We start from the raw sequence: 27,861 nt of genomic DNA, 5'->3' as shown, positions 1-27,861 counted from the left end.
TTTTTAAATAAGGTCTGATATTTTTGACAATCTTATCTCCTTTTTTAGGGTTTTCAATTAATTGGGAATTTCAGGTCAAGTCTGTGGCTTGTTTTATTTAAACTATAGTTCTTTTTAGTTTTTTTTTTTTAAATGCTGTTTTTTTTGCCTAAGATCAAAGTTTTATATTTGAAAAGGGGGGTATTTTTATTGTGCTTGCTAAAAGGGAAAATTTTAGTTAGTGGAGGAAAGTTGTAAACTTCATTTTAGGGCATATTTAGCATTATTTTACCCACTTTAGAGTATTTTTTTGGGGCATTTTTTTAGGCTTGATGAATATTGCAAGCTTATTTGGTGCATAAATTTCAAAATCCAAACAAATTTTGCAAACCTAAAACAAATCACAGTGTTTGGTATATGTGGTACCTCTGGTTCATGCTTATAGGTAATGTCATTGTGCTTGAACTACTCTATCCAATGCCTAATCTAATTGCAACAACTATGTTTGCTGCATCAACCCTATATAAATTGTCACTGAGAAAAAAACATCATTTTTTTTTGCGACTATCCCCTCCATTTACTACCCATTCATTTCTTTATTAGACATAAAACTTGATAGTAAGAAATTGTGAATATTTAGGGAAGTTATTCCTGCATACAAGGATTTCTTTCTAAGCAGGTGTCATTGAGAGGGCAAATCCTTTTCATGTGCTACTTAAGTGCCATGTACCATTCTGTGCTTACATGTTTGAAGGTCTCTTTTACATATCAATGAGTATATTGAAAGGAGCAGAAAGCCTAAATAAAGTTTCTATTCCTGTGAAAGAGCATCCTTAGCCTCGATGTGCATCATAAATATCCAAAAATTGCTGCTCTGTCAGTGAAAAGAAATTCTTTGTCTTTGATAGAAAAAATGATCTCACTACTCACATGGGGATAGTGTTGTGGGCTGAGCCTAATTCATAGAAAATAACTAAAAGCAGCAGGGTGGTGTCCGCAAGTTGCTCCTTTCTGGGAAAAGTTTGTGAAGAACCTCCTTAATTTGATGATTTCAAAACTCTACCTATTAATAACTGCTTCAACTTGATCTTTATAAAGTCTATGTTATTACCATCTACAAGAATCCTTGCATATACATTGATGGTGGCTGCTCCATCCTGATTGTCTTAGTATGATTAAAATTATGAAGCTTATTATACAATATAGCTGAGTCAACTTTTTGGATGTATTGCAGGTGGATACTTAGATAAAAATGATTCTCAAAATCCTTGTTCCGAGTTCTTAATCACCTATGTAATAGCAGGATAGTTTTCATTAAAATATCTGTTGTCCCCCTGTGGTGATGTTTACTGTTAATAATATGGTATAACTTTATACTATCAATGTGCTGTTTCACAGCTCTTGAATTTCCAAATATGATTTCTATTAGTGGAGAAGCAACTCATTTGTAAAATTCAGATCAGTTTTTGGTTCAAGATTTTTCCACTGCCTATTCTTTCTTTTTTTCAGAAATTACTTCTTTTGCAAGCAACTGTTTCTATTTTTGATCTGACCTGTAGGGTGTATGATTTATTAATGTCACGTTTTCCTGTTTGGTGTTAGTGAATATTTTGATATACACTAACAAACTTATTAACGCTTTACCAGATTCCAGAAACATTTTTCAGAAAGGCATTGGAATCAATGGAGAAAATATATCTCAACAAGAATCCAACAGCTAGCGCTATTCTGGACCTTGTCCACAGATGTGATGGTGGTCAACTTTGCTACGATCATTTCGCCTTCCGAACATTTAATGTATGCATAACAGTCACTTGATGTGAAGCTAAATTGACAGTTGAATATCTTTTGCTTATGGTCAAAAGTTTATTTTTGAATTGATGAACTGAATCCTTTATTTGATCTGTTTGTGCCATACTCTACCTTTTGCCCCTGGAGGTTGATGGTTTTGGAATCAGTGCAATGGCACAATTTTTCCTCGACTTTGGCTATGTTGAACGTGATGAGTTAAGATTTCCTCAAAAGAATTTGAGAGCATTGTGGTTTTCTCCTCCTGAGCATCTTTTGGATTGCGAAGGGGAAGGTGTTAGTGGACCATTGCCAAGAATTTTTATCTCAGAGCTCCTTGTTGACAAATTGAGCCCTGAAGCTCAGGTTTGTGATTTGAGGATTCTGTTTATTCCTTTCCTTCAATTTTTGTGATGGATTATATTTCTTTTTAGAAAATGAAATCTACATGGTTTAGTATCCAATCTCATCATCTTTTTTGTATCCTTTGGGTGTTTGATTGCCCTCTTTAGGTTTTCTCCAATTGAATTTAGCTACTTCGAAGAAAACAACTGCATGCTTGTGGGATTTTATAAGCATTATTATATTAGCCTTTTTTATTTGGATTAATAAAATCTATTTTTGAGTTATGCTCTGAATTTGTATTATTACCTGATCAGAAATCATTGGCTTTAGGTGAAATCTATCAGAGATCTAATAGCTTTCTCTTCTATCATAATATCTTTATTCTTAAGAACAGGATCTTTATATGTTGCTGTTTTTGAGATCAGGCAATAATAAAGAAATATATAAATCTCTCTGCACATGGGAACAAATATGCTGCCCTTGCAAGCGTTACGGGTTCTTTGACATGGCCAACACCTCTGTTCTCTGATTATCAGTTACTGGTGAGGTAACATTTCTGATACTTCCCTGTTATAGACCTCGTAGCTTTAAGGGATTTTGGATGTTCTAAGTTCATTAACACTTTGTCAATTTAGGATGCCATCTTTTGTAACTTGACAAACACTTCACTATTTTATTTCAGAATTTGTGGAGAGTTAAGTGACTGAAACCATTCACATTTTTGATCCAGATGATTTTTTTTTTGTATTTGGGATATAATTAGTGGGGGTTTTAGTGGACCCTAGGCTTCAATCTGGGCATTAAACAAGCCTGCTAACGGTGGGACCACTAACAAGGGGCCCCATCTCCAATAGAGACAAGATCCAAACTTGTGAGAATGATGTCCCAACAGGAGCATAAAGCGTGACTGAATCAGGCCGGTGAGACAGCATCTCACCTCAACCATTGCACTATGCCCATAACAGCCAATCCAGTTGATTATTGTTTTAGCGAGGGTTTTGTGAATGAAGTTATTCTGCATTGCAATGGATAACTGTTGACAGCAGAGGCATATGTATTAATACTTATTTGTAGCATTTAGCTTGCACTGCTACTCTTGTGATGTTTAGCCTTGTTGAATGCTTTTGGTTAGGATTTTCTTCCAACTGCTTATCTGACTCTTTTCTTGAGATTTCTTATCTGACTCCCTCTTCAAACATATTTTAATATTTGACAATGAGTTCACGAAATGCACATAAAAAGTGGATTTTTCTTGGTATATATATATATATATATATATATAGAGAGAGAGAGAGAGAGAGAGAGAGAGAGAGAGAGAGAGAGAGAGAGAGAGAGAGAGAGAGAGAGAGAGAGAGAGAGAATTCTTCAGAAATGGATGATAACTTCAGAATCATTGTCATAATTTTTTTCTAATTACAACTCCATGATTCACCTCAAAAAGAGCTTTAATGGCAAAGGGGACGGCTATATAAAATAGAGGGAAAATTTAATATATATAGGGAAATTTTAAATATTCATATGAAAACATAGATAAAGCATGCATATATACATTACATTCATATGAAAACATGGATATAGCATGCATATGAAAACATTATAGAACCTTAATGTTGTGCCTTGCACACACTCCCCATTGTCGACAGGGTCCCACCTTTTTTCTCATTTTTGTCCCATCCTCGCTGAGGTGCCGAGTAGGGAAATTTTGGTAGATTCGCAGAGAGAAGATGCAACATTGAGGAAGTTGAAGCGTTAGGGAGGTGATCCTACCTAAGATTGAGCCAAGCCTGAGTCCTAAGTCCTAGAGAATTCACACCTTAAAAGATGACCGCGATTTTGTTCGCAAAGGGAAGATGAATAAAGAGCCTTAAAGTAAAATTGCAAATATTGTCAAGACGACGTTAAATGGGCAAGATTCAAGCCTGAAATCAATATGCCCAAGGCAAATCAAAAGTGCACCTTTCGACCGAATTGAAAAGTAACTAAAGAGTGCAAAGTGGAATAAGTGAACAAGACATTTCTTGCAAAATGACCAATTTAGCCGAGCGTATTCATTGAATAATTAACTTGAAGTCAAAATCTCTCAAAAACTTTAAGATGCGCGAAATTGGCAAGGCGTCATGACTTAAGAGCAAGTTATTTAAAACCAATCTCTCAAAATTCGGCCTAAAGGGTCAAAATGTAAGTAAAAGATTCAAAAGTCGGTCTAAACGCCAAAATCCAAGTCAAAATACAACTTAAAGGCTAAATTCGGCCTAAAAGGCCAAAATGAGAACCCAAGTTGGCTTATCGCCCTTTAAGGCCAAAATTTAAACAATAAAGGCACAAATCGGCCTAGAAGGCCAAAATGCGAGTTGCAAATACGTCTTTTAAAGTCGAAATGACACCTAAAGTTCACAAATCGGCCCCCAAGGCCAAAATTCAAAGAAAAATTAGAAAATCGGCTTCCTAGGCCGAAGTGAAAGATAAAGTTTGCAAAAAAAAGGCCCCTTGGGCCGAAAATCCATAGAGCTTGCAAAATAACCATAGAGGTTGGAAATAGGGAAACGCCGTCTAAAAATCTAACAACTTAAAATCACTCAAATTGCGCAAAGGTCTCCATTTGGTCGAAAACTCTTCTAAAGTCCAAAATCGTGCAAAAAGTCCTAACAGGCTGAAAAACAACAAAAGCTTGCAGAATGAGTTAAAAGGCTGAAAGCTTAGGCCGAAAATCACAAAGTTCACGTGAATAGTGTTTTTAGGCTGAAAACGAAATGAAAGTGTAAGTTTGCAAAAGAGTCCTCATTAGCCGAGATTACAAAGCAGCTGTGAATTCGCACAATTGGCCTCGATAAGCTGAAAATGAAGAAATACTTTAAATTGCGCGTTTCATCTCTGTGACCTGAAGTTTGGAGATAGGGGGCATACGACTTACACCTTCACACGAAGCTTATCCAAATTGCACATGACGGCTTTGTAACTTGAATTCATAGAGGGGTGTTTAGCTAAAAGGTAAAAGAGACCAAAATTGCTCAATCTGATGGTCAAAAGAATGAAAAGCCCCGAGCACTAGGATTGGCAAAAAGACCCGCAAAAGAGAGTTCAACAACGAATATGGGCACATGGTTACCTTGCTTAGCCGGGTCATGGGACTTCCCCACTCCAACCTATTTGAGGAGTGGATGTTCTATTTTACCGAGCAAGTCTTCAGTGGGAAGGTTAAATTTGGTTGGGCTCAAATCATCAGTGACAACAACATTCACACATAGCTGGTTGAGCTCGAGGAGAAAAAGTACTTCACCATGACGTCCTACTTAGTCTATATGTTTGCTCGACATCAGCTGCTACCAGGATTGTTAAAAAAGGGTGAGATTGGGAACAGGCCAAATCCAGTGAAAGTGTATGACTGCTACCCTCAGCTGCATTACTATAACATAGTTGAGAGAGAGAAAAACAACATTGTGTATGCAATTGGTCAGTATGATCGTGTAAATGATGCTTTTACAATGCGCATGGTTAGATTAATGCAAGGGGGGTTGCACATAAGATTATCAAAGTAGGCTACCACAATGATTCATAAGTACGGTACAGGGTTCATTCAGTTATCTCGATTCTCCTACATCAGAATATCATGCTTTGAGGGAACACCATATCGGCTTCCCCGTTACCCATTAGACAGATTGGTCCTCATGGAGGTTGCAAGACAAGCACACCCAGTAGGCAGCATATTTAGGGACAAAAAGCAGTCGGGATTCACATTCCCAATGATCATAGGCAACCTTGATGTGCACTTCAAGAATTCTGTGCAAGTTGAGGAGTCATTCGACGAGCTGGCATCATATTGCTTGCAGGAGCATTTCCCTAGGAAGTACTTCGATCTTGCTGGATTGGGAAAGAAGTCTTATGGTAGGCATTACATGGCTAAGGCATCCATAGAGGACTATTGGAGCAATTATCCAGATGACTTTGAGGTCTGCCGACAGGAATACTCAAGATTGAGTGTTCAGCAAATGCGACTTTATGAGTACCACCAGGTCCCAGATCAGGTAACAAATTATGGGGACTGCTTGCAAGTTCAAGAGTATGAGGCAGTCAAAGACCTCCCACCAGCCATTGATTGGGCTCAAGAACCAATCACGGACTTTGAGGCCGTCATGGAGGGCCCAAGAAGATACATAGACAACTGGCTAGCCCAACAGATAGAGAGGCTAACCCATGAGAGAACCCAATTTACCTATAATATGATGGGTAGTCTAGATTCCTAGTCTTCAGAAGACGAGGGAACTGTTGTCACTATATGACACACCTTTGGTCCATCAGTAAAAACCGATTAGAGAAACGATCCATGGACCAGCGCTGCCCTAGTTGATTGAAGAGAAAGCAGAAGAATCAAGAAGTGTGAAGTGTTGCCTTGTCCGGAGGAAGTTCCTTCCTTGGCCTTTTCTTCCTTCTCTGGAACCCCAGACCCTCGAGGTTCCGAGGTTCTTTCCCTTTGCCTTCACCTGTTCTCCTTCTCCGGAACTTCGTAACCCCGAGGTTTTTGAATTTCCTCTCTTTCTTTCCCTTTCTCTTCCGTTTCTCGGAACTCTCGAACCCCGAGGTTTTGAAGTTCCTTTCTTTTCTTCTTCCCCCCCCAGGAAGTCCGGAACCCGGAGGTTTTGAAGTTCCTTTGTGCAGTTCCGCCTTTTCTTTGCCTCCTTCTAGTTCCCTCGGACCTTCGGAACCTCGAGGTTCCTTTCCCTTGCTTCTCCGGAACTCCGGAACTTCGAGGTTTTGAAGTTCCCTCCTAGCCTTTCTTCCTTCTTCTCTCCGGAACTTTGGAGCCCCTTCCTTCCCTCCTTGCCTTTTCTCTCTAGTTTTCCCCGGAACTCCGGAACCTCGAGGTTCCGAAGTTCCTTCCTTAGCCTTTTTCTAGTTCTCCAGAACTCCGAAACCTCGAGGTTCCGAAGTTCCCTGTTGCGTCTCTTTCCTCTTCCCCTGAACTCTGGAACCCCGAGGTTCCGAAGTTTCTTCATCTTTCCCACTTGGGGAGCTCGAGTTTCTGAAGTCCCCAGACTTCTTTCGGACTGGTGACACTTTCGGATGGCGTGATTGACACTCAAGGCTTTAAATGCTTCGACAGTTTTGGTGACTTATGCACTTTCTTTTGTGGAGCCACAAGGGTGCATTTAATGTTTTTGGTAGGATTTCCATTAAGGGAGGTATGAGGCCATGCTTGTTGTGGTGACTTATGTCATGTCTGCATATTCTGACTTTGGAAGGTCAGTCAATCGACCTTCTCAAGGTTGCCTTTTGTGGGTATGGCTAGGTTGCTTGCAAGTACTGAAGTCAAGTGCATGCACTTCCCTACACTCCCAGACTGGCATACAGGGGTCATGATCACTCTTGTAACCATTTTTCTATATAAGGCTTTTAAGCCTTAGTGTAAAGGGTTCTCTCTTTGCTGCCTTGAGCTTTCCTATGCTCTTTCTCTTCTTTTGAAGACTTCTAATTATTTTTGCATTTTTGCAACTATAAGTTTGGCCTTTGGCCTTTGAATGAATTGAAATTACATTCTTGCCTTCCTTCAACTTATGCATGCTGTGTATGTTTCCTTACCTTCATCATAAGTGTATGGTTTGTAGCTCTTCTCTCCATATATGCCGTGTTAACTTGTTTTCCTGAGTGTGACTTGTGGGAAACCTTCTCCCCTCTTGGCATTCAGTGGATTCTAACATTCATACATGCATTGGGATCACTCATACAACTGAAGTTTGTGCATCTCCTGGGTGTTTCGGTTAATTCTTTGTGTCATTTGGGTAGGGAGAGGAACAATCTCTTCTTGGTGCATCACCTCCTTTTATTTCAAGCATTCTCCTTCCCTTTAGCTCTGCAATTTGTTAGGATAGACTTAGAAGTTAGTTTTGAAGTGTTGAGTTGGTTCAACACCTGCATCTGGATTGAGAAGGAAGCCGACCTTCTCTGAAGATTCAACCCCCTTGCGCAAGGTCCCACACTTCGGGGTTGTCTCCATGTTTCACAAGGTTGCTGAGTTCATAGCTCAGCAAGGGTGCGATCTTTTGTGATAATAGTTTTTGGCACACCCTGTTGGACTTAGTTCAACATACATGCTAAAGATTTGGTGATAATTGTTAGTATCTTGGCCTTTAGAGGCAGTCAACTTCAAGCACTTGGCGACTCTGCTCACAAGATCAGTCTCTTGTACACGACTTGTTCCTTACTCCGGAACTCCAGGGTCTCTAGGTTCCAAAGTCACTAAGCAATCTTGACCCCGAAACCCCCAGGTTCCGAAGTTCCTAGGTCCGCTACTTCGGAGGTCCAGAGTCTCCAGGTTTCAAAGTGCTTAAGATCCGAAATCCGAAAGCCCCAAGTTCCGAGGTCTCTGCTCACCAGTTCAGTCTCTCGCTCAAGCAGGTTGCTGATTTCATGCCCAGAATTCATACAAGGGCATCTTCTAGAGGTAGTTTCTAGTTCGAAGAACTCTCATCTTCAGGCTCTAGATGGCGGAGAGGTAGGCCTTCATTATCACAGTTAGGGAGGTCAGGGTTGTAAACACTCCATCTCCTAGGTCTCATTCTACCCCTCCAATCACAAGACCATTACTGTCAAGGGCTCCCACCACTCATATCAATAGACCATTGTTTCGCATGGCAAGAAATCAAGTTTTTGTTACCTTCAATGGGGGGAGTCCCCTTATTTTGACTCAATGGAATGACATACTAGTGGCTGCGTTGAAGGCTATACCATACTTCACTAGCGAAACAACTACTACGTCCATTGAGCACATTCAAGACATTGCAAACATCTGCTCCGTCCATAATATCAGTCAGGATGATGTTGCTGTCAGACTCTTAGCCACATCTTTGAAAGGCAAAGCTTTGTAGTGGTATAGAGGGTTGCCGTCTAGCTCCATTCACAATTGGGATGAATTGGGGGAGAGGTTGTGCAACCATTTCGAAGACAAAAGTGACCACCTATCACTTGTGGAGCATTTGACTACGATCAAGAGGGCACCCCATGAGTTCATGGGAGATTTCAATTTCAGATTCCATAAGACATGGAATAGAATTCCTACTTTAGTGAAGCCATCTCCAAATCATGCCTTCTTGTATTATCTTAGAGCTCTCAATAGCGATATAGCTGTCATGGTACAATCAATGGGTGTATCCTCTCTACCGGGTGCATATGACATAGCCATAAGAGCAGAAAATTGTTTGATTCAGGCTGAGAAGATAGCTCCAAGGCCTCTAATGCCTCTCTTCCCAGAAGCTCCTACTCAACAACCCACCTTGGCTCCTATCCCCATGGCACCCGCAAGTCAACCATCCACACCCTCTACATCCTCCAATGAGCTCCATGAGGTCAAGGCTCTACTGCAAAACTTTAGCAATGAGTTGGTGACACTAAAGAGGTAGAAAGCCCAACATAGTAGACCTTATTAGGCACAAAATCAGAACTATCAGCAGAATAGGCTACCCTTTCAAGGGCAAAACTAATGGAGCAACGCCAAGCCTTTGAATAGTGTGAACTTCACAACCGCAAGCAACTCAAAGGCGATAGTTCCTATACAAAATAACCTCGCCCAAGAGCAAGATTGGTGTCAACCATGCAATCGGCCACACAACCAAGGTGCATGTCAAAATGGAGGGTTTGTCCAAACCTTAGTGGTGCAGGATGAGCCGACCACTTCTGGCCAACAATATGACCAAAATCAGCCTAGTGTTGGCACTCAGGCTTACTTACAAGGGGATTCTACCTTTGTCAATTGGCAAGAGGCAAAATTCTGTGGTTTGAACCAAACAAATGGTGAGTCTATGCTGCAGTATACAAGGTCAAAGAAGAGAGCCATGGAGGCTGCCTCACCCTCAACATCAACCCAAGCCCCAACACCCAATGAAGCCGCCCATGATACAAGCCAGAGTACCATGCAAGGGAGCAAGAGGCAGGAAGAGGCCCAAGTTGTCCAAAGAGCAAAAGTAGACCTTGTAGCCTCAAAGGGTCCTCTAAAATCAGCTGGTGTCCCTTTCAACATAGTTGATTAGATGAAGAAGGCCAACCTCAACTTCACTGTGTGGGAGGCCCTTTCAATCCCATCTCAATGGGATTTGCTTAAGGAGGCATTGAAGCCAATTGATGAGGTAGCAATCAACAAAAAGGTAGTCTCCACCAGTTTGGTGCAACCCAAGGAGGAGGAAGATTCAAGCAAGATCAACAAGCCCGCCTCCTTCTATCTCTCCTTAATCATAGGAGATAACCTGGTTCACAACTGCATGATAGATTCAAGAGCTAGTAGCTCGGTCATGCCCAAGAAGGTAGCTGATCTTCTTGGCATAGAATACGAACTTGTGACCAAAGGGGTGGTCCAATTAGATGGCACTTCTATATAGATTGTAGGGGTGGTAAAAAATTTGAATTTAACCTTGCATGCATGCCCTAGTTGCACTGTCTTGCAAGACGTATCAATTATCGACCTCCCTGCCTTCTTTGCCATCTGCCTGTCTAGAGACTTCACTGCCAAGATAGATGGGTACTTGTCTTCTGATTGGTCCCACATGCTATTTCGAACAAGGTATGGTATCAAGGTATGCTAGGCAGAGCCCATTGCCCAAAACCACATTGAACCCTACACCCCCAACCCTATAAACATGAATTGCACTTTACATGAAGAAGGGGAGGAGTGTAATGTCCGTGAGCCTGCCACTCTTTTGCAAGAGGTCCTTGATTGCTTGCTGGACGAATGGGCCAATGCTTTTCAGTTTGATCCATTAGCTGAGACTGAAGAGACTGGGCTTGGTACTTGTTGTATCCATGAAGAGGATACTCCTATCCCTAACCTCATCAAGACACAAGGAGACTCAGAGGGGTTATGGAACATGTTTTTTGATGGTTCAAGAAACAAGAATGGTGCAGGTGCCGGTGTGATGCTTGTTTCTGCTAAGCAGGAGAAATATTTCTTCTCTTTTAGACTTCAATTTGGTTGCACCAACAATGTCGCTGAGTATGAAGCCTTGATCCAAGGTCTCCAACTTGCACAAAGCAAAAAGATCAGATCTTTGCAAGTATTTGGAGATAGTGATTTGGTTGTTAACCACATCCAAGCCCAAAGTGTAGCAAAAAACAACCTACTCAAATCATATACTCAAATCATACAAACATAGGGTTTGGGATTTGATTGAAGGATTTGAGGCCTTCAATATCCAAAACATTCCTAGAGGTCAGAACAAGCATGCTGATAGGCTTGCAGCGGTTGGTGCTCAATTCAACATACCAATGCATGTTGCAAGTGAGAAGGAGCAACGCATCAGGTTTGTTGTGAGGCCTGCTGTCCCAGACAATCAGGTAAATTGGCAAGTGTTCGAAAGCAATCAACAGATTGTCAACTTCTTGCAAACTGAAGCAGAATTTTCTGCTAAAAATCAGTCTAAGCTGCAAGACCAGTATGGAGATTAAATCATGCAGCTGAACTCCAACAAGCTTCCCAAAGGTCTAGTTACCTTGGAAGGCATTTTCAACTCGGATGATCAGTTGAAGAAGAGGATGAACTTGGCTGCAAAGAGGGGTGATTACAAGCCAGTTGTTGTTGCCGAGGGTAGGTCCTTGAACTTGGGCAAGGTGTGTTCCTCCACCGAGCAAGAGGTGTTTGTGGAGCTTTGCCAAAAATATGATGACATAGTTGCTTGGACCTATGAAGACTTGAAAGGTTTTGACCCTAGCTTAGCCCAACATACTATAGAGCTAAACTCGGATGCAAAGCCAGTTAGACAAAAGCAAAGGCCAATAAACTCCAAGATTGAGCCACTAATGGGGAAGGAGTTGACCAAGCTCATAGAAGCCAATATCATCTTCCCTATCAAGCACTCCTCCTGGGTGGCCAACCTTGTCCCTGTGAGGAAGAAGAATGGGGAAATCAGGCTATGTGTAGACTTTAGGGATCTCAATAGAGCCTCCCTTAAGATCACTATCCCCTTACCTCTATGGAGCAGATTCTCCAAAAGGTTAGTGGCTCGGAAAGATTTTCATTCTTGGATGGGTATTCAAGCTGCAATCAGATCTTGGTCCAAGAATTAGACCAATACAAGACTGCATTTACTACTAAGTGGGGTACCTATGCTTATTGTAAAATGCCCTTTGGGCTAACCAATGCAGGTGCCATGTTCCAAAGAGCAATGGACATGGCTTTCAAGGGTGTATTAGCAAAGTTTGTGCATGTATACCTTGATGACATAACTGTTTATTCGAAGCATGCAGCTGACCATCTTGGTCATCTTGAGCAGGTTTTCATGAAATGCAGGGAGTATGGTGTGTCCTTGAACCCTAGCAAGTGTCTTTGCTACTGATCAAGGAAGATTGCTAGGACACATCGTATCCAAGGAGGGTTTGACCATTGACCCAGAGCGAGTGGAGGCTATACTTTCTCTTCCACTCCCCAGTCACAAGAAAGGATTGCAAAGTTTCCTTGGTAGGATCAACTTTGTGAGGAGGTTCATTACCAACCTTGCCACCATGGTAAAACTCCTCACTTCCATGTTGAAGAAAAACTTGGCTTTCAGTTGGACCGAGGGGAGGGCTGGTTTCGAAGAGATCAAACAAGCAATTGCTCAGGCCCCTACCCTTGTCAATCCTAATTATGAAAGGGATTTTATCCTCTATACCTTCGGAGGAGAATCCAGCATCTCAGCTGTCCTAACACAGCTGAATGATGACAATTTGGAGCAACCTATTGCTTTCTTTAGTGAGGGGATAAAGGACTATGAGCTTAAATATAGCTATGTAGAGAAACAGGTCCTCATTGTAGTAAGGGCATTAAAAAAGTTTAGACAAATGTTGTCCAACAACATGATCTAGCTCTTAGTTCCACATGCAAGTGTCAAAGATTTCCTTCTAAACAAGGTTATCAGTGAGAAGCGGGTCGGGTGGATAACCAAGGTCATGGAGTATGACATCAACATCATCACCAAGCTTGTAAGAGTCAGGGGCCTATGTGAATAGCTTGTCTCATCTTCTGAGACTACTTTAGAGGTCGCCCTTGTGTTACAAGAGGATCAACCAACTGGCAGCAACACTCAATTCAGTTGGGTAGGTGACATGACCACCTTCTTAATGGAAGGTAGATACCCCCAAGGTTTGGACAGGACCAAAAGAAGGCATTTTAGGTTGCAGTCCATTTCCTATGTCTTAGTGAATGGCACTCTTTTCCGAAAAGACTCCAATGGAGTCTTACTAAGATGTATCGAGCAAAACCAAGTCAGCAGATTGTTAGAGGAATTTCATGATGGCTCTTCAGGGGGCCACTTCTCTACAAGGACTACGACTATCAAAATAATGAGGGCTGGTTATTACTGGCCATCCTTATTCAGTGACTCACATAGGTGGGTGAAGAATTGCAAGAAATGTGCTCTCTTCTCTGGGAAGCAAAGATAGCTGCCCTACTTCTTCATCCCATCCAAGCAGATCAACCGTTCGCCCAATGGCGTTTAGACTTCATTGGCATGATAAACCCACTTTCTAGTGCTGGCCATAAGTGGATCTTGGCCGCAACAGATTACTTCACTAGGTGGACAGAGGCAGTTGCATTGAGGGATGCCATTGAGGCCTCAGTGTTGGAATTCCTTGAGGGAATTGTGACAAGTTTCGGTGTCCCCTCCATCATATGAGACAATGCGAGGGCATTTGTTGGAACCCAAATCAGTTCTTGGGCAGTTAAGCATGGTGTATACTTGAAGACATCATCCAACTATTACCCTCAGGGTAACGAATTAGCTGAATCTTCCAACAAGAACCTCATCAGGATAATTAAAAGGACAATTGAAGACAATCAAAGGGCATGGCATACTAAGTTGAGGACAACCTTATGGGTTGACATGATCACACCCAAGAGGGCGATTGGTAACTCCCCTTTCATGCTAGTATATGGGAAGGAAGCAAGACTCCCAACTTCCCTAGGGTTACCCTCTCTTGAACTAGCACATCAATTGGAATTGACAGAGAATGATGCCATGACAGTAAGACTAGCTGAGCTGGAGGAGGTTAGAAGTCAGGCTATGCATACACTTGAGACTCATCAAGAGCAGGTCAATAAAGTTTTTGACAAAAAGGCGACTAATAGGGTCTTCAAAGAGGGAGATCTAGTCCTCAAGTGGGATGCAAACAAAGCCAAAGTTGGGCGACAATCTAAATTTGATGCTATCTAGAGTGGCCCATATGTCATCACTAGTTGCAAGGAGGCCAATGCATTTCATCTCTCCAGGCTAGATGGCGAAGTTCTTCCAATCCCAGTGAATGGGATTCATCTCAAGCCCTGCTTCTGAAGAGGGTGTTGAGGACTATGTAAATATTAGACTAGAAGTTGTTTTGCTTTCATAAGTGCTTGTGCACCTACCGCATTCTCCTTAAGAGGGTGTGCGCTCTAGTTTCTAGTTTTCCTCCAAGTGATGGCACACACATGTTTTGGGTCTTTTCAATGACTCAGTGCCCAATGGATGCTGAAGGCTTCTGGACTTCATGCTTAGAAGGCAAGCATCCCGTAGAAATTGCCAAAAATGTTGTCATTATATGACACCCTTGGTCCATCAGTAAGAACCGATCAGAGATACGATCCATGGACCAGTGCTGCCCTAGTTGATCAAAGAGAAAGTAGAAGAATCATGAAGTGTGAAGTGTTGCCATGTCCGGAGGAAGTTCCTCCCTTGTCCTTTTCTTCCTTCTTCGGAACCCCGAACCCCCGAGGTTTCGAGGTTCTTTCCCTTTGCCTTCTCCTATTCTCCTTCTCCAGAACTCCGAAACCCCGAGGTTTCTGAATTTCTTCTCTTTCTTTCCCTTTCTCTTCCGTTCCCCAGAACCCCGAGGTTTCGAAGTTCCTTTCTTTTCTTCTTCCCTCCCGCGAAGTTCCTTTGTGCAGTTCCGCCTTTTCCTTGCCTCCTTCTAGTTCCCCCGGAACTCCGAAACCCCAAGGTTCCAAAGTTCCTTTCCCTTGCTTCTTCGGAGCTCCGAAACCTCGATGTTCCGAAGTTCCTTCACTCCTTGCCTTTTCTCTCTAGTTTTCCTCGGAACTCCGAAACCTCGAGGTTCCGAAGTTCCTTCCCTAGCCTTTTTCTAGTTCTCCGGAACCCCAAGGTTTCGAAGTTCCTTCCTTGTCTTTCCCACTTCGGAAGCCCGAGCTTCCGAACTCCCCGGACTTCTTTCCAACTGGCGACACTTCCGGATGGCATGATCGACACTCAAGGCTTTAAATGCCCCAACAATTTTGGTGACTTATGCACTTTCTTTTGTGGAGCCATAGGGGTGCATTTAATGTTTTTGACAGGATTTCCATCAAGGGAGGTACGGGGCCATGCTTGTTGCGGTGACTTATGTCATGTTTGCATACTCTGACTTTGGAAGGTCAGTCAATCCACCTTCTCAGGGTTGCCTTTTGTGGGTATGGCTAGGTTGCTTGCAAGTACTGAAGTCAAGTACATGCACTTCCCTGCACTCCCAAACTGACATACAGGGGTCATGATCACTCTTGTAACCATTTTTTCTATATAAGGCTTTTAAGCCTCATTGTAAAGGGTTCTCTCCTTGCTGCCTTGAGCTTTCCTATGCTCTTTCTCTTTTCTTGAAGACTTGTAATTATTTTTGCATTTCTGCAACTGTAAGTTTGGCCTTTGGCCTTTGAATGAATTGAAATTACATTCTTGCCTTCCTTCAACTTATGCATGCTGTGTATGTTTCCTTACCTTCATCATAAGTGTATGTTTTGTGGCTCTTCTCTCCATATATGCTGTGTTAACTTGTTTTTCCGAGTGTGACTTGTGGGAAACCTTCTCCCCTCTTGGCATTCAGTGGATTCTGACCTTCATACATGCATTGGGATCACTCATACAACTGAAGATTTTGCATCTCCTGGGTGTTTCAGTTAATTCTTTGTGTCATTTGGGTAGGGAGAGGAACAATCTCTTCTTGGTGCATCACCTCCTTTTATTTCAAGCATTCTCCTTCCCTTTACCTCTGCAATTTGTTAGGATAGGCTTATGAGTTGGTTTTGAAGTGTTGAGTTGGTTCAACACTTGCAGCTAGATTGAGAAGGAAGCCGGTTTCTTCGGAGATTCAACCCCCTTGTGCAAGGTCCCACACTTCGGGGTTGTCTCCATATTTCACAAGGTTGCTGAGTTGATAGCTCAGCAAGGGTGTGAGCTTTTGTGATAACAGGAACATCAAGCGCGACAAGGGAGGAGGTTGAAAAAACTGAAAAGAAAAGAAAGAAGGCAAGGGCCAGTAGGGGAACCCGGACATCAAAAAGGACAAGAAGGGAAAAGATACCAATCGGGTGGCCAGAAGTTATTATCTCATTCAGGGATCCTAGTTCGGATGATGATGTAGTTGAGCTTGATCATCTACCAACTCCACCTTCACAAAATGATCCAATTACATTAGAGGCAAATGATCCGCAGATGCAAAGTGAGCATGAAATAGAAACACGGATCATTGGTTTGGAGAGACTTGGAATTCAGGTCGAAGATGGAGAGATTGTGGCAGATCAAGGGACTGACAAACAAGAGCCCACGCAAGGGAGCAAACATGAGTTGCAACAAGCGGAAGGTGGCAACAAGGATGACACCACGGTTGAGGGAGAAAAAAAAGAAGATAGAATCCAAGAACCCAGTAGAACTGAGGAGCAACCACTACTAGAAGCTACACATCAATTGCTCTGTGAGGTGGGAGAAAACTCAACGGTGAGTAAAGGACCGAATACTGCACCCAATCCTCCTTCTATGTCGGATTAGTTATGGATAGGTAGTGAATCAACTGAGGCATCTAAAGAGCAGAGTGGGGATTTGGTAGTCATGTCAAGACAAACCATCCGTCATGACTGGTTGATAGCTCAAGCACAACGGAAAGCGACTATCAAGTCACCAATTAACCGTGAGGACATCTTCTCTCAGATAGGAGAAGTAAAAGCTAATGGAAAGAAAAAGTCAAGAACTTACTCCAGGATCACCAAGGACGAGCAAAGGAATCAGATGATTCATATTGCTGCCCCACACACAGACAAACCAGCAGATCAGGTTGCATTAGCCGACTATGGCATCACATCCATCCCGATAGGGAGAGCAACCAAAGAACAGGAGAGAGAAGAATTCAAGGATTATGTGCAGAATGTGCTCAGGCAGTTAGATGAAATAACCGCTGAAAGGGATATGTATCGAGCTCGTGCTGAGCAAGCCGAGGGATACATAGATCACCTGTTAAGACAGTTGCAACACATTGTTGAGTCCCACATTCTTCCATTTGCGTTGGCACAAAAAATTACAGTTGAATTCGAAGGAGTGCATGACACTGCCAAAGCCGTCAAAGAGTGGATCCAAGACATTAAGAGAAAAGGAGAGAAGATCATCAGGGATATACGAGAAATGGCCGTCAACAGAGAGTCCACTCGTGTCAAAGTGTTTGAAGTAAAGAAAGAAGTTTTCAATGCCCAAGGGACGATTGGCATGGTTTTGCCCATCATGAGGGCTCTATTTTGGAGCCACACTCAAATTCCCACACTGCATACTATCTTGGATCCCCATGACATCAACACTTTCAAGGAGTGGTATTGGATTATCAACATGAAGAATGACATGATGGACACCATCAACAAAGTGCAGAAGGAGTGCGAAGAGGCTTTGGCTGGCATTGAGAGTATCGGTGAAAAGATCCTCAGCGAATTGGTCCCTAGTTGGAAAAGTGGCATGAAAGATAACGATGTAAGATCACGGTGGGAGGACAATTTGAGAACTGATAAAACCATCTACTCCACAGAGGACCTGGAATTTGCCAGTGGGCTGCATGCAGACATACTGATGTAAAGCGGAAAAATCGAACCCTAGTTGTTCTCCCCTCCCCAACTCCAAGGAGAGAGAAGGGAGAGTCACTAGGGTTGATGGTTTTCACTTAGGGGAGACTTTACATTCAAAAGAGGGGTTGAAACCCACAAGATCCAATCCCACGCAATGCAAGATTGGATACTAAATGAGTTTCAAGGGTGGAGACATCAAGGATACCCTTTTTTGTAAAGAATATAGATAGAAAGATTGAACTAGGAATGCATGTAAAGTAGGAAAGATTCGCTTATAAACAGAGATAGGGATATGGGATGAAGCTGCGGACCTGGAATTAGTAGTAAAATGTCGAGATGGTGCTGTTCTGCAAATTTGAGCGAAAGTTGACGGGACGATGGCGCCCTGCGTGCACACGGTCCTCCGAAAAATCCGCGAAATGAAGGGGGATCTGTTCGTCTCTGCACAAGGATTCCAGATCTTCAATTACAGCTGCGTACCTGCAACCTACACACAGAAAAGAGAGGACGTTTGGGGGGTTAGGGATGAGGGGTTTGCCTTTAGGTCAAACCCCGGTTTTGGAATTAACCAAGAAATGAGAATGCTGTAAATGTAAATGTTTGTAATGTAAACAAGTGCTGATACCTTGTTGTAAGAATGTTTGTATTCTTACATGCGAAGGTGTAATGTATGTAGTATGTTGTATGTTGTATGTGATCTCCTCTTCAATGGTTGAATCCTTGTCTTGAATGCAACACCTAACCTTGAATGGAGACTTAAAATGCTCAATTGCTTGAAGGAATGCTTGAATGCTTGAATGTTTGAATGTTTGAATATCGCTTCCGCGTCTTGCTCACATATATTTTCCTCCCTCCCTTTTTGGAAGAGGAAATGTAGTTTATATACTTGTCAATTAGGGTTGATAGACTGATTTTCCTGACCTTAGGCCGACTAGGAAACATTATTTCCCGAATTGCAAACTTAAAGACCCGATGCCCAAAAGAGACCGGGCCCAAAATAAGGCCAGGGACCAAGGCGCTGGGCGCCATGGTCCCACCTCCTGGGACAGCAGGGTGCAAGGAGGGATCAGGCCAAGGTGCAGAAAAAATGCAGTTTTTGATGTTATAAACAGGTTTCGGGGTCTCCATTCAAGTTCAACGTTGCGCCGCCATCGTGAAGACCCAAATGCAGTCGAAATTGCAAGTGTCGCAATTTTAGGACGCTACAACTGAGTTTTGAGGCTCGTTAATCAGTTCGGAGAAAAGAGCTGAAGAACGTGGACTACCACCGAAAGGGTATTCAGTACAAAATACGTAATCCTCCTATGCCTTCCAGCAAGGAATTGTTCCAATTGTGTGTAAGATTCCACGACTATGTTCAGGTAGAATGTGCAACAGTTCGAGATATCTAGAAAGACTACTTGGATGGAGAGGTTCTCTTTTTGGAGAGAGAATTTGCCTCGGGAAAGGAAAAAGTGCTTTCATAAAAATATTTGTTTCTTTTAAATTCCAAATGCACTTTCCCAAGCTAAAACTTCTTTTCAACTACCCAAAGTCATTGCAGATTTTGAGCTCCGTGCAAGTGCACTTTTTGGGGAGCAACTTTGTGCAGGGTAGTTATTAGTTAGTTGGTTGTTGGTAGGGGATATTTTGTTCCTTATTAATAGGTATGGGCAGCCATACTTTGTAGGATAAATCTGGGCCACTTGTAAGATTAAATCTTGGCCATTCATCCATTTTTGAAAATCTATATAAGGGATGGTCTCTCCCTCATTTTGTAAGAAGTCTAAGATTGTTGCTGAAACTTTGGTGAAATTTATGCAGAATTAATGGAAATTAAAGTTGTCTGGTTTCCTCGTGAGTGCATGGTCTCTTTCACCATTTAATTTTCCTGTTATGTATTTTGATTTCAGATAGTATTTTTAGGATAATATTTGATAGAAACCTTAGTGTTCATACCATTAAGGATTGGCTGATTGCCATTTCCTCCTGCATGGTTAGTTTGAACCAATTTATATGCTTAGTTCGGTTGTTAAACATCAAATGAATGGATGTCAGATTCTGCAATCCAACTCCCTTAGAAGATTGCACTATATTTTACAACATTGTGCTTTATTAGCTGATAATGTTAAATCTAGTTTTTAAGGTTTCTGTCTATTTTCTTGAATATGCTATCTATCTTAGATAGATTAATTAGATATTTTCTCTCTCTTTCCCTTTCCTTTTTCCTTTTTTTAATCAAAGTCGAAGCCTAAACAACATGATGTCAAAGATAAAATCTGATGGAATCAAGACCGTAGAGTCTTAGGGAACCCATATGAACAAAACTGATTCTACCTAACTGTAAGTCCCCTTTGTGTTTCCAGCAAAACACATTAGACCGTTGAGTTATCCTGCAGTCATGATCTGACAGTCGAAACATTGAGGTCATCCCCAGTGATCAATCTAAAAAGCATTAGGGATCTCCTTATTTCAAGAGAGGATAGGATACTCAACGAGTAAATTCTATTCTGTGTTGGCCGGATAGAGTTGTAGCGATACAATTTTAGCCACGTCAACACTTAAATTTTAACATACAACATATGTGTTTGAAATTTATTGTCAATAGTCAATAGTACAATATGTAGTCATTCATAATTCAAAAGTTATAATTCATTTTTAATATGCATGTGATATTAAAAGAATAACATACACAATGCTCAAAGGCTACACTGCTGCCATATAGTTTCATTTTCAAAATAGAAAAAAAACAAAGTACATTGCTACCCCTAATTTGCATCTCCTAACACTGCATCAAAATTAGAGTCCTCCTTTGAGTCTTTGCCACTTCTCACGGTCCATATCCACCTCATCCAATGGAATCCTAACCAATCCCCCTAGTGTCTCCTCATCAACTTGGGCTACGATTTCGGGATCAACATCCCACCATAAAGCTGGAGTTTGTCAATACTCTGGAGTTTGACAATCTTGAAGTCCAAGAGCACTAGGCATGGCCACTAGCTTCTCCACTTGTCTAGAGGTAAGTCTATTCCTCTTGATGGAGTGGATAAAGCCATATGTGGACCAATTCCTCTTTGCACTAGTGGAATTGGTAACATGTGAAAGGAGGTGAGTGGCAAGCAAATTGTTGTGTATCCCTCCCGTGCCATGTCCTCCATCCAATAGGGTCTCTTTGGGCTAATATAACTCTATCCAACCTCGCTTGTGGTTTAATCAATGTAGGACCACAAAGATTTGTAAAGTCAAGGAATTGTGTGCAAAATATGGAAGCCTCCTCCTCTGGATACATCTCATCAGTGGCTCGTGTGAACCCATCTAAAACCTCTTTGTCATCACATTGAGGCATCCTTCCATCTCTTGGTGCATACCATTTGGGGTTTAGAACATAGGCCGCCATATGGAGTGGGTCACAATGGGCTTAATATGTTGCTCATATAACCCCAAAGTAGGATCCTGTTGACGTGTATTTTGTACACAACCAAACACAGAATAAAATACCCAAATGGTACCTTATCCTCTCTTGATTAAAGCCTTTGAATGCTGAAGATATCGCGAAAAGGATCAATCAGGATGACTTCAAGGTTCTTCGTTGTAGGATCTCTACGTGTGGATAAGCACCAGTGGTCGTTGTATATGCTGTTTCTTCAAGGGGTCTTACGTACTTTCTGAGAAAGCTTGTCTGTGTTACTCTCTTTTGATTGCAGGAATAGGATTTTCCTAATACTAACAGATTTTCAAAAAATAGCAAAAGATAAAGGTTTCAAGGGATGAATACTAATCTAATCCTAAGAATGACTCAATGTAGGCTAGACTTGGTAAGATTCTACCAATTTCAGTATTGCCAAGCAATTACAACTCTACTGGAATTGATGCGATCTTCTGAGGTGATTCAGTAATTTTCAAATCATCAAGGATAAAGATACTATCATAGAGATACATATCAATATTTCAACAATAATTGAATGTTTAAGCAATCTCAATATCTCCAGTTGACCACACAAGGCATCCTTACAATCAGTAAGAAGCTAGTGGTTTGGAACATGAATCTCACCAAAGATCAAGCACAACACTTAGTCCTTCGAACTTAAACTTAAATACTACTTCGACTAAGAATGATTCAAGAAGATAAACAATCATGAAGATAGCCACAAGTATTGCAATAAAACACTATAACTTCAATATTTTATTGATCTCAAAGCCAAATAGACAACAATTGTTCAAAATTCTTTCTTCACTATTCAATCTTGCTACACAACAACAATTGTTCAAAATTCTTTCTTCACTACTCAATCTTGCTACACAGTAACTTTCTTCTCTAAGCTCTCTCTCTTCTCTAACTTCTAACTATTATCAAAATGAAAATGAGTGAGGGTATATATAGCATTCTCAAATACAATGAATGGCCCAGATCGAAAGAAGATCAATGGCTGAGATTTTGACACCTAAACCCTAATTAGGGTTTGTTACAAAAAAGGTCCCCATTTAGATAAACATCATTAAATGCATAGCCAATATTTAATTGGCACAAATATCGAGGAAACATAGACCAATAGGAATTAAGCTGCCACATCATCCTATAACAACTTCTCATCTAGAATTTTGTTCCCTTTCCTATGCTCTTTTTTAGCATATCCAACGAATCTGGACACAATTCCCTCAATCTCAGCAATGGGAATCTCAGGAAGATTCTTCATTCGTTCTTCCAAATGAAGGACTTGATCAAAAGCAGTGATGGGGGCTGTCTCCCATCCAGGTTCAAGTTCTTTGATCTTCTCAATCAAGAACATGGTAGTGAACATCAGATCTCGTTGCTCATCTGTGATGACGTTCTCCTCTTTGCAAAAGATGACCTTGACTCTCTCCTCCAACTCTTGGATGTCCACATCTGTCTCAATCTCGATTCGCCTGCCAAGAATGGTACACAACACTTCAAACACCTTATCTTGAATTGGATGGATGACACCCTCAACTTGACTGCATTTGGTGTTGATGTCTTCAAAAAGGACCTCTTTCATCTGGAGCAGAGTTGACCACTGTAGGAGGTTATGAGTTCCTCCATCCATTATCTTTTCTTGTGCTAGGATCCGTCTTGGTGTTTGTCTTATCACTTGTAGGATAGGAATGATAACATCTCTAGTGTGAGTGAAAGCGGCCACAGTTATCATTAGATTATGGATAACCTCAAGGACCTGGATAGCTCGATGAACTGTCTTCATCATTCTTGTTGCAAATTCAACGGCTACCGTGTGGGATTTATCAATCCAAGAGCTCATAAGCTGAACCAAGCTCTTGACCCTTTCTGCTTCGCCAACTGATTCAAGAGGAAGTGCTTGTAAAGGAGATACTGCTGGATCTTGACGTCTTAAGGGCTGATTGAGATGACTAAAATAGCCTCTCCAAGTACCTCTCTCTCTCTCAAGCTTCTTATTCTTTTCCATTTCTTCCGTAAGTTTGTCTTTAAGTGCTTCAAATGAATCGGTTGCCTCTTCCATCGCTTGTTCGGTAGTAAGTGGACCAAGTTCAAATGTTTCTAAGTCATACTCATCTGCTAGAATCTCACCCTCATACTTGTCCACTACTGGTGTAGCTATTTGCAATTTCCTGGATCCTGTCTCATCCCTTATTACCTTGGACATCTTTGTGGCCTTCTTCTTTTCCATTACCTCTTGAGAATTCCCTATAAGGCTTTCTAAATCAAATACATCTTCTTCCTCTTCAACCACAACTACCCTTGTCAGTCTCTCTTTTAACCAATCCGGAATGGCGGATCTTGTTTCTCTTACTTGTATTTGTTTAAGCAGTGGTCCATCCTCTCGGAGAGGAGATGTCGCTTCATCATCATTTTTCTCTTCATGGAGCTCATTAACATCAACTTGAGGAGATTGACTTGATGAATGTTGAGGTGTCTGTTCCTTTTCTGGCTTGTCATCTTGTACCATGGATTCCATAGATTCATCAATTTCATGTACCATCTTCCCTTGACCTTCCCCTTGGCTTGCCTTCTTTTCATGTCGAGAAGATGTGCTTGATGGGTGACCAAGATTGGCTTCTTGTTTCTTCTTGGAAGGTTCCCTTTTCTCAGGTCTTTCTTTCCTCTTTGCACCTCTAGGATGAGAAGTGTTCTCACTCACGCTTGCTTCTCCTTCTTTTGGTCTTGCCTCCAAAGTAAAAGTCATTGACACATTCTGCTCCCTCAACTTCTGATGCTGTACATCCACCCATCTGTGAGTACATGATAAGACAGGAGCCATCAAAACTCTCAAGTCTAAAACCTCGGGCTCATTCCAATCTATCTTCACTCCTTTGTCTTCTTTCTCATAGGATGACTGGAGGTGCCTACCATTATCCTGGGCTTGATCAGCTACTCTATAAACTTTGCATTTCCTGATGAAATCTAAGGGTAGCCTGGAATGCATCTTTCTCTTAACCTCTAAATCACTTGGGAGATTCATCCAAAAGTCTTCTACCTGAAACTCATGCTTGTAATTCCTACCGACTGTCTCCTCCATATAACCATGAGGATCAAAATTCTCCCGTGAGGAAAAGAATGAGAATGAGTATAAAGATAATTCCTTCTCTGCATCCTCCGAGGCTTGAGTGTTAGGACACACCTCAATTGAATTCCCCAATATGATGGGCACGGGAATTCCATTTCCATGTTTGCGTCTGGATGCCTTCGCACAAGCTGCCAACTGTCTAGTCACCTCAAGTAGCACTATCCTGTCTGTTGGATATCTTGGCAACATGTAAGGAGGTGAAGGACACCCATGAACTCTGATGTATGTAAACTTTGTAAATTGGATGAACCATGCACCATACTTCTTCACAAGCTCTTGTGCATCCAGAGATAGTCGATTATGAATCCCACCTTGCAATATCCTAGTAATGTTCATCGTGAAGGTGTCATTGACTAACTTGTAGTCACTTCTAGGCGGATGATGCAGATGATCATAAGAATCACAAACTCTCATTTCTCCGGGTCCTCTTCCGATCACTCCTCTGTGAGGTAGCCCTGCATACTCAAAACTCCTGATTAAGGCATACATAACATATGAGCTCATGTGGAACGATTTGGTGGGTCTTAGCCTTCTCAACTGCACATCCAGACAATTGCTAATAATTCTGGCCCAATGAAGCATTCCTTTTCCTTGGACTATCATTTGAATGAAGAAGAACATCCACTTTTCGAAAAAGAAGGCTTGAGGAGCCCCTGTAACTCGATTGAGCAAAGTTATCAAATCTCTGTATTGCTCCTGGAAGTCGATCCTATGCGGTGTATTGGGAATCTTGTTCAGGCGAGGCCGACTTTTGAGCAACCAATTCTTATTGATGAGATTCAGACAAGTATCGGGATCATCTTCATAGATCGACCTCGCTCCTTCTAGGCTTTTGTAAATCATATCCTTATGTTCTGGAAGATGAAGAGCTTCACTAATAGCTTCCTCTGAAAGGTAAGCTAAGATGTTTCCTTCCTTGGATACGATCGTCCTTGATTGTGAGTCATAATGGCTGGCACACTCGATCATCAGCGCATGACACTTGACTGTGGGAGGGAAACCTGCAGCCTTGATGATGCCACTTTCAATTATCTTCTTCGCAACAGGTGATGGCTTGCCAATGTAGGGGACCTCTCGAAACTTCTTCACATTGAAGTTTCCTAAGTTGGTATCTCCGATATTACTCCATTTGGACACGATCCTGGTCTCCGATTCGTCATTCTTCTGATCCTCTTTGATGAGAGCCGGGCGACTAGTAGATACTCCAGCCTTTGGAGTCGCCATCTTGACACCTACACAACATTTCAAAATTAGTCCTTGAACATTAACAGGTAGAAAATAAGACTCAAAAAGAGGATTTAAGATATTAATTAGGAAATTTCATGATAAATCTAGAATTATCATTTCCTAATTAATTAATCAACACTTCTCAAGTTTTAGACCCTTTCAAAAAAATGCTATTAAAACAAGCCTTGACAAGGAATATCAAAACGAGTCCATACCTTCTCTTGAGTACTAAACTCTTAAGACCTTTGAAAATGATGCAAGAAAAATGGATTTTGCTAGGCAAGGTTTAAATCATAGCCCTCTCTTGGATGAATCATGCCTCCCTTAGCCTCCAAAGAGCTTCACCCCACTTAGCCTTCAACACTTAGCAAAATTTCGTCTCCAATCTGCTGGATTTCGCTCCTCAATTTACTCTTCAATTTCGCACTTTAGAAGGAATAAATGAATGATTTGAAATGTGAAGCAACACTCCTCCATTATATAGAGCGCTCACCCTACTCCCTTCAAGGCCGACTTGGCAAAAAAGGGGTAAAAAATAAATAAAATCTCTAAAAAAGGGTGGCCGATTTGCCTATAAAGGCAAAACAATTCCCTTGAGCGCTCATTTTAAATTTAAAAAAAATTAATTTTAATCCTCCAAGGTAAAATTTTTATTATTTCAAGGCTTAAAATTAATTTATTAAATGCAAAATGCTTTTAAATTAATGCGAATTTAATTTTCCAAATGTCTCCAATTTAGCAATTTTGGTGATTTAGTGCAAACTGGAGAATATTAATTTTTTGATCAAGGTCTCAATGAAGCTTGCTAATGATTTCGCCCTGGACCCTCTCCAAGGGTCAGGAGTGATTTTCCAAATTTAACCTTGAATATTTCATACCTTGACTCTAAAATCTCTTGGAGGGTGAATTCATATCCAGTTAAGGTCTTGCATTTCAAATTTTGGTATTCTGCATGAGGAATTTAGGTGGAAATATGGATTTCGCCCTGGACCCTCTCCAAGGGTCAGGAGCGATTTTCTCATTTTAGGTTATAATCCACCTTAGCTTGATTGTTGAACTCTCAACGCAATTTCCAAGATCCATTTCCTTGCACCACTGAGTTACTTCATCAAAAATCTTGAAGGAAATAATGCTTTTTAGAGGAATTTCGCCCTAGACCCTCTGGAAGGGTCAGGAGCGACTTTCATAATTTGGCTCAAAATTGACATTTTTCAAAGTTCAAAATCTCCTCAAGGCATCTCAAATAGGTCTTCTCATTGAATTCCAGACTTAGTTCTATCCAACTTAGGAGAACAAGTGTGATTTTGGTGTTTTTCGCCCTGGACCCTCTCCAAGGGTCAGGAGCGACCTTTTCTCCTTAAGCTTACTCCTTCATCAACTTCTCTCGAATCTTTCATTCATTGCTAGGTAATGTCCTTCCTCATCCACTCATTCAAGCTTGTTTTGTTTCTGCAGGGCAAAGTGGAGGTTTTTTCAAATTTTCGCCCTGGGCCTTCTGCAAGGGTCAGGAGCGACTTTTCTTCTCTTGGCCTAGAATCATCAAGTTTTGAAGCAAACCACTACTCATCATGATCTTAAAGGGCATCTTTACCTTAGTGCATCCTTGCCTTAGCAAAATCTTCAAAGAAATAGGTAGTTTTTGTGATTTTCGCCTTGGGCCTTCTCCAAGGGTCAGGAGCGATTTTTAAATTTTGAACACATTCCTTCTTTCTTTTATCTTCAAATCACTTCTAAGGCATAACATATCACGTCCTCCTCCTATCCAAGGAAGATATAGCAAGATTTTGTCTTAATTCTACAAAAAAAGGAGAGAACCTTGGAAATTCGCTCTAGACCCTTAGCAAGGGTCAGGAGCGATTTTGATAATTGCCTTCAAAACTTTCATTCTCAACAATCCTTCTTCACTTCAAGGCAATTCAAGCGTCATTTCAAACTCATGCAGGCTTAGCTTTGCTCAAATTTTGGAGGAAAAAATAGGTTTTAGAATTTTCGCCCTGGACCCTCTCCAAGGTCAGGAGCGATTTTTCCTTTTTGGGCTTGGTTGCTTCTTGTTGGCCATCCAAATTATCTTCAAAGGGTAAAACATGCCTTTTCACATCCACTCCAACCATAAAAATCATTTTGACCTTGCAAGAAAAAGGTGCTTTTGAGAATTTCGCCTTGGACCCCCTGAGAGGGTCAGGAGCGAAT

The 27,861-nt window shown here is 41.5% G+C and overlaps 1 protein-coding gene across 1 annotated transcript in view; it reads left to right on the top strand.

Annotated features, from left to right (window-relative positions):
* Positions 1-27,861, top strand: part of LOC131052834 (2-oxoadipate dioxygenase/decarboxylase, chloroplastic/amyloplastic) — a 73,693-nt gene that overhangs the window by 29,204 nt on the left and 16,628 nt on the right. The window contains exons 2-4 of the mRNA XM_057987460.2: positions 1,627-1,776; positions 1,918-2,133; positions 2,538-2,659. Coding sequence (XP_057843443.2) covers positions 1,627-1,776; positions 1,918-2,133; positions 2,538-2,659 — 488 coding nt within the window. The remainder of the gene's footprint in view (positions 1-1,626; positions 1,777-1,917; positions 2,134-2,537; positions 2,660-27,861) is intronic.

The sequence above is a fragment of the Cryptomeria japonica genome, chromosome 6 (genome assembly GCF_030272615.1).
Source record: "Cryptomeria japonica chromosome 6, Sugi_1.0, whole genome shotgun sequence".
Lineage (NCBI taxonomy): Eukaryota > Viridiplantae > Streptophyta > Pinopsida > Cupressales > Cupressaceae > Cryptomeria > Cryptomeria japonica.
Note: the sequence above shows the minus strand (reverse complement) of the source record. Positions and strands in the feature narration are given on the sequence as shown.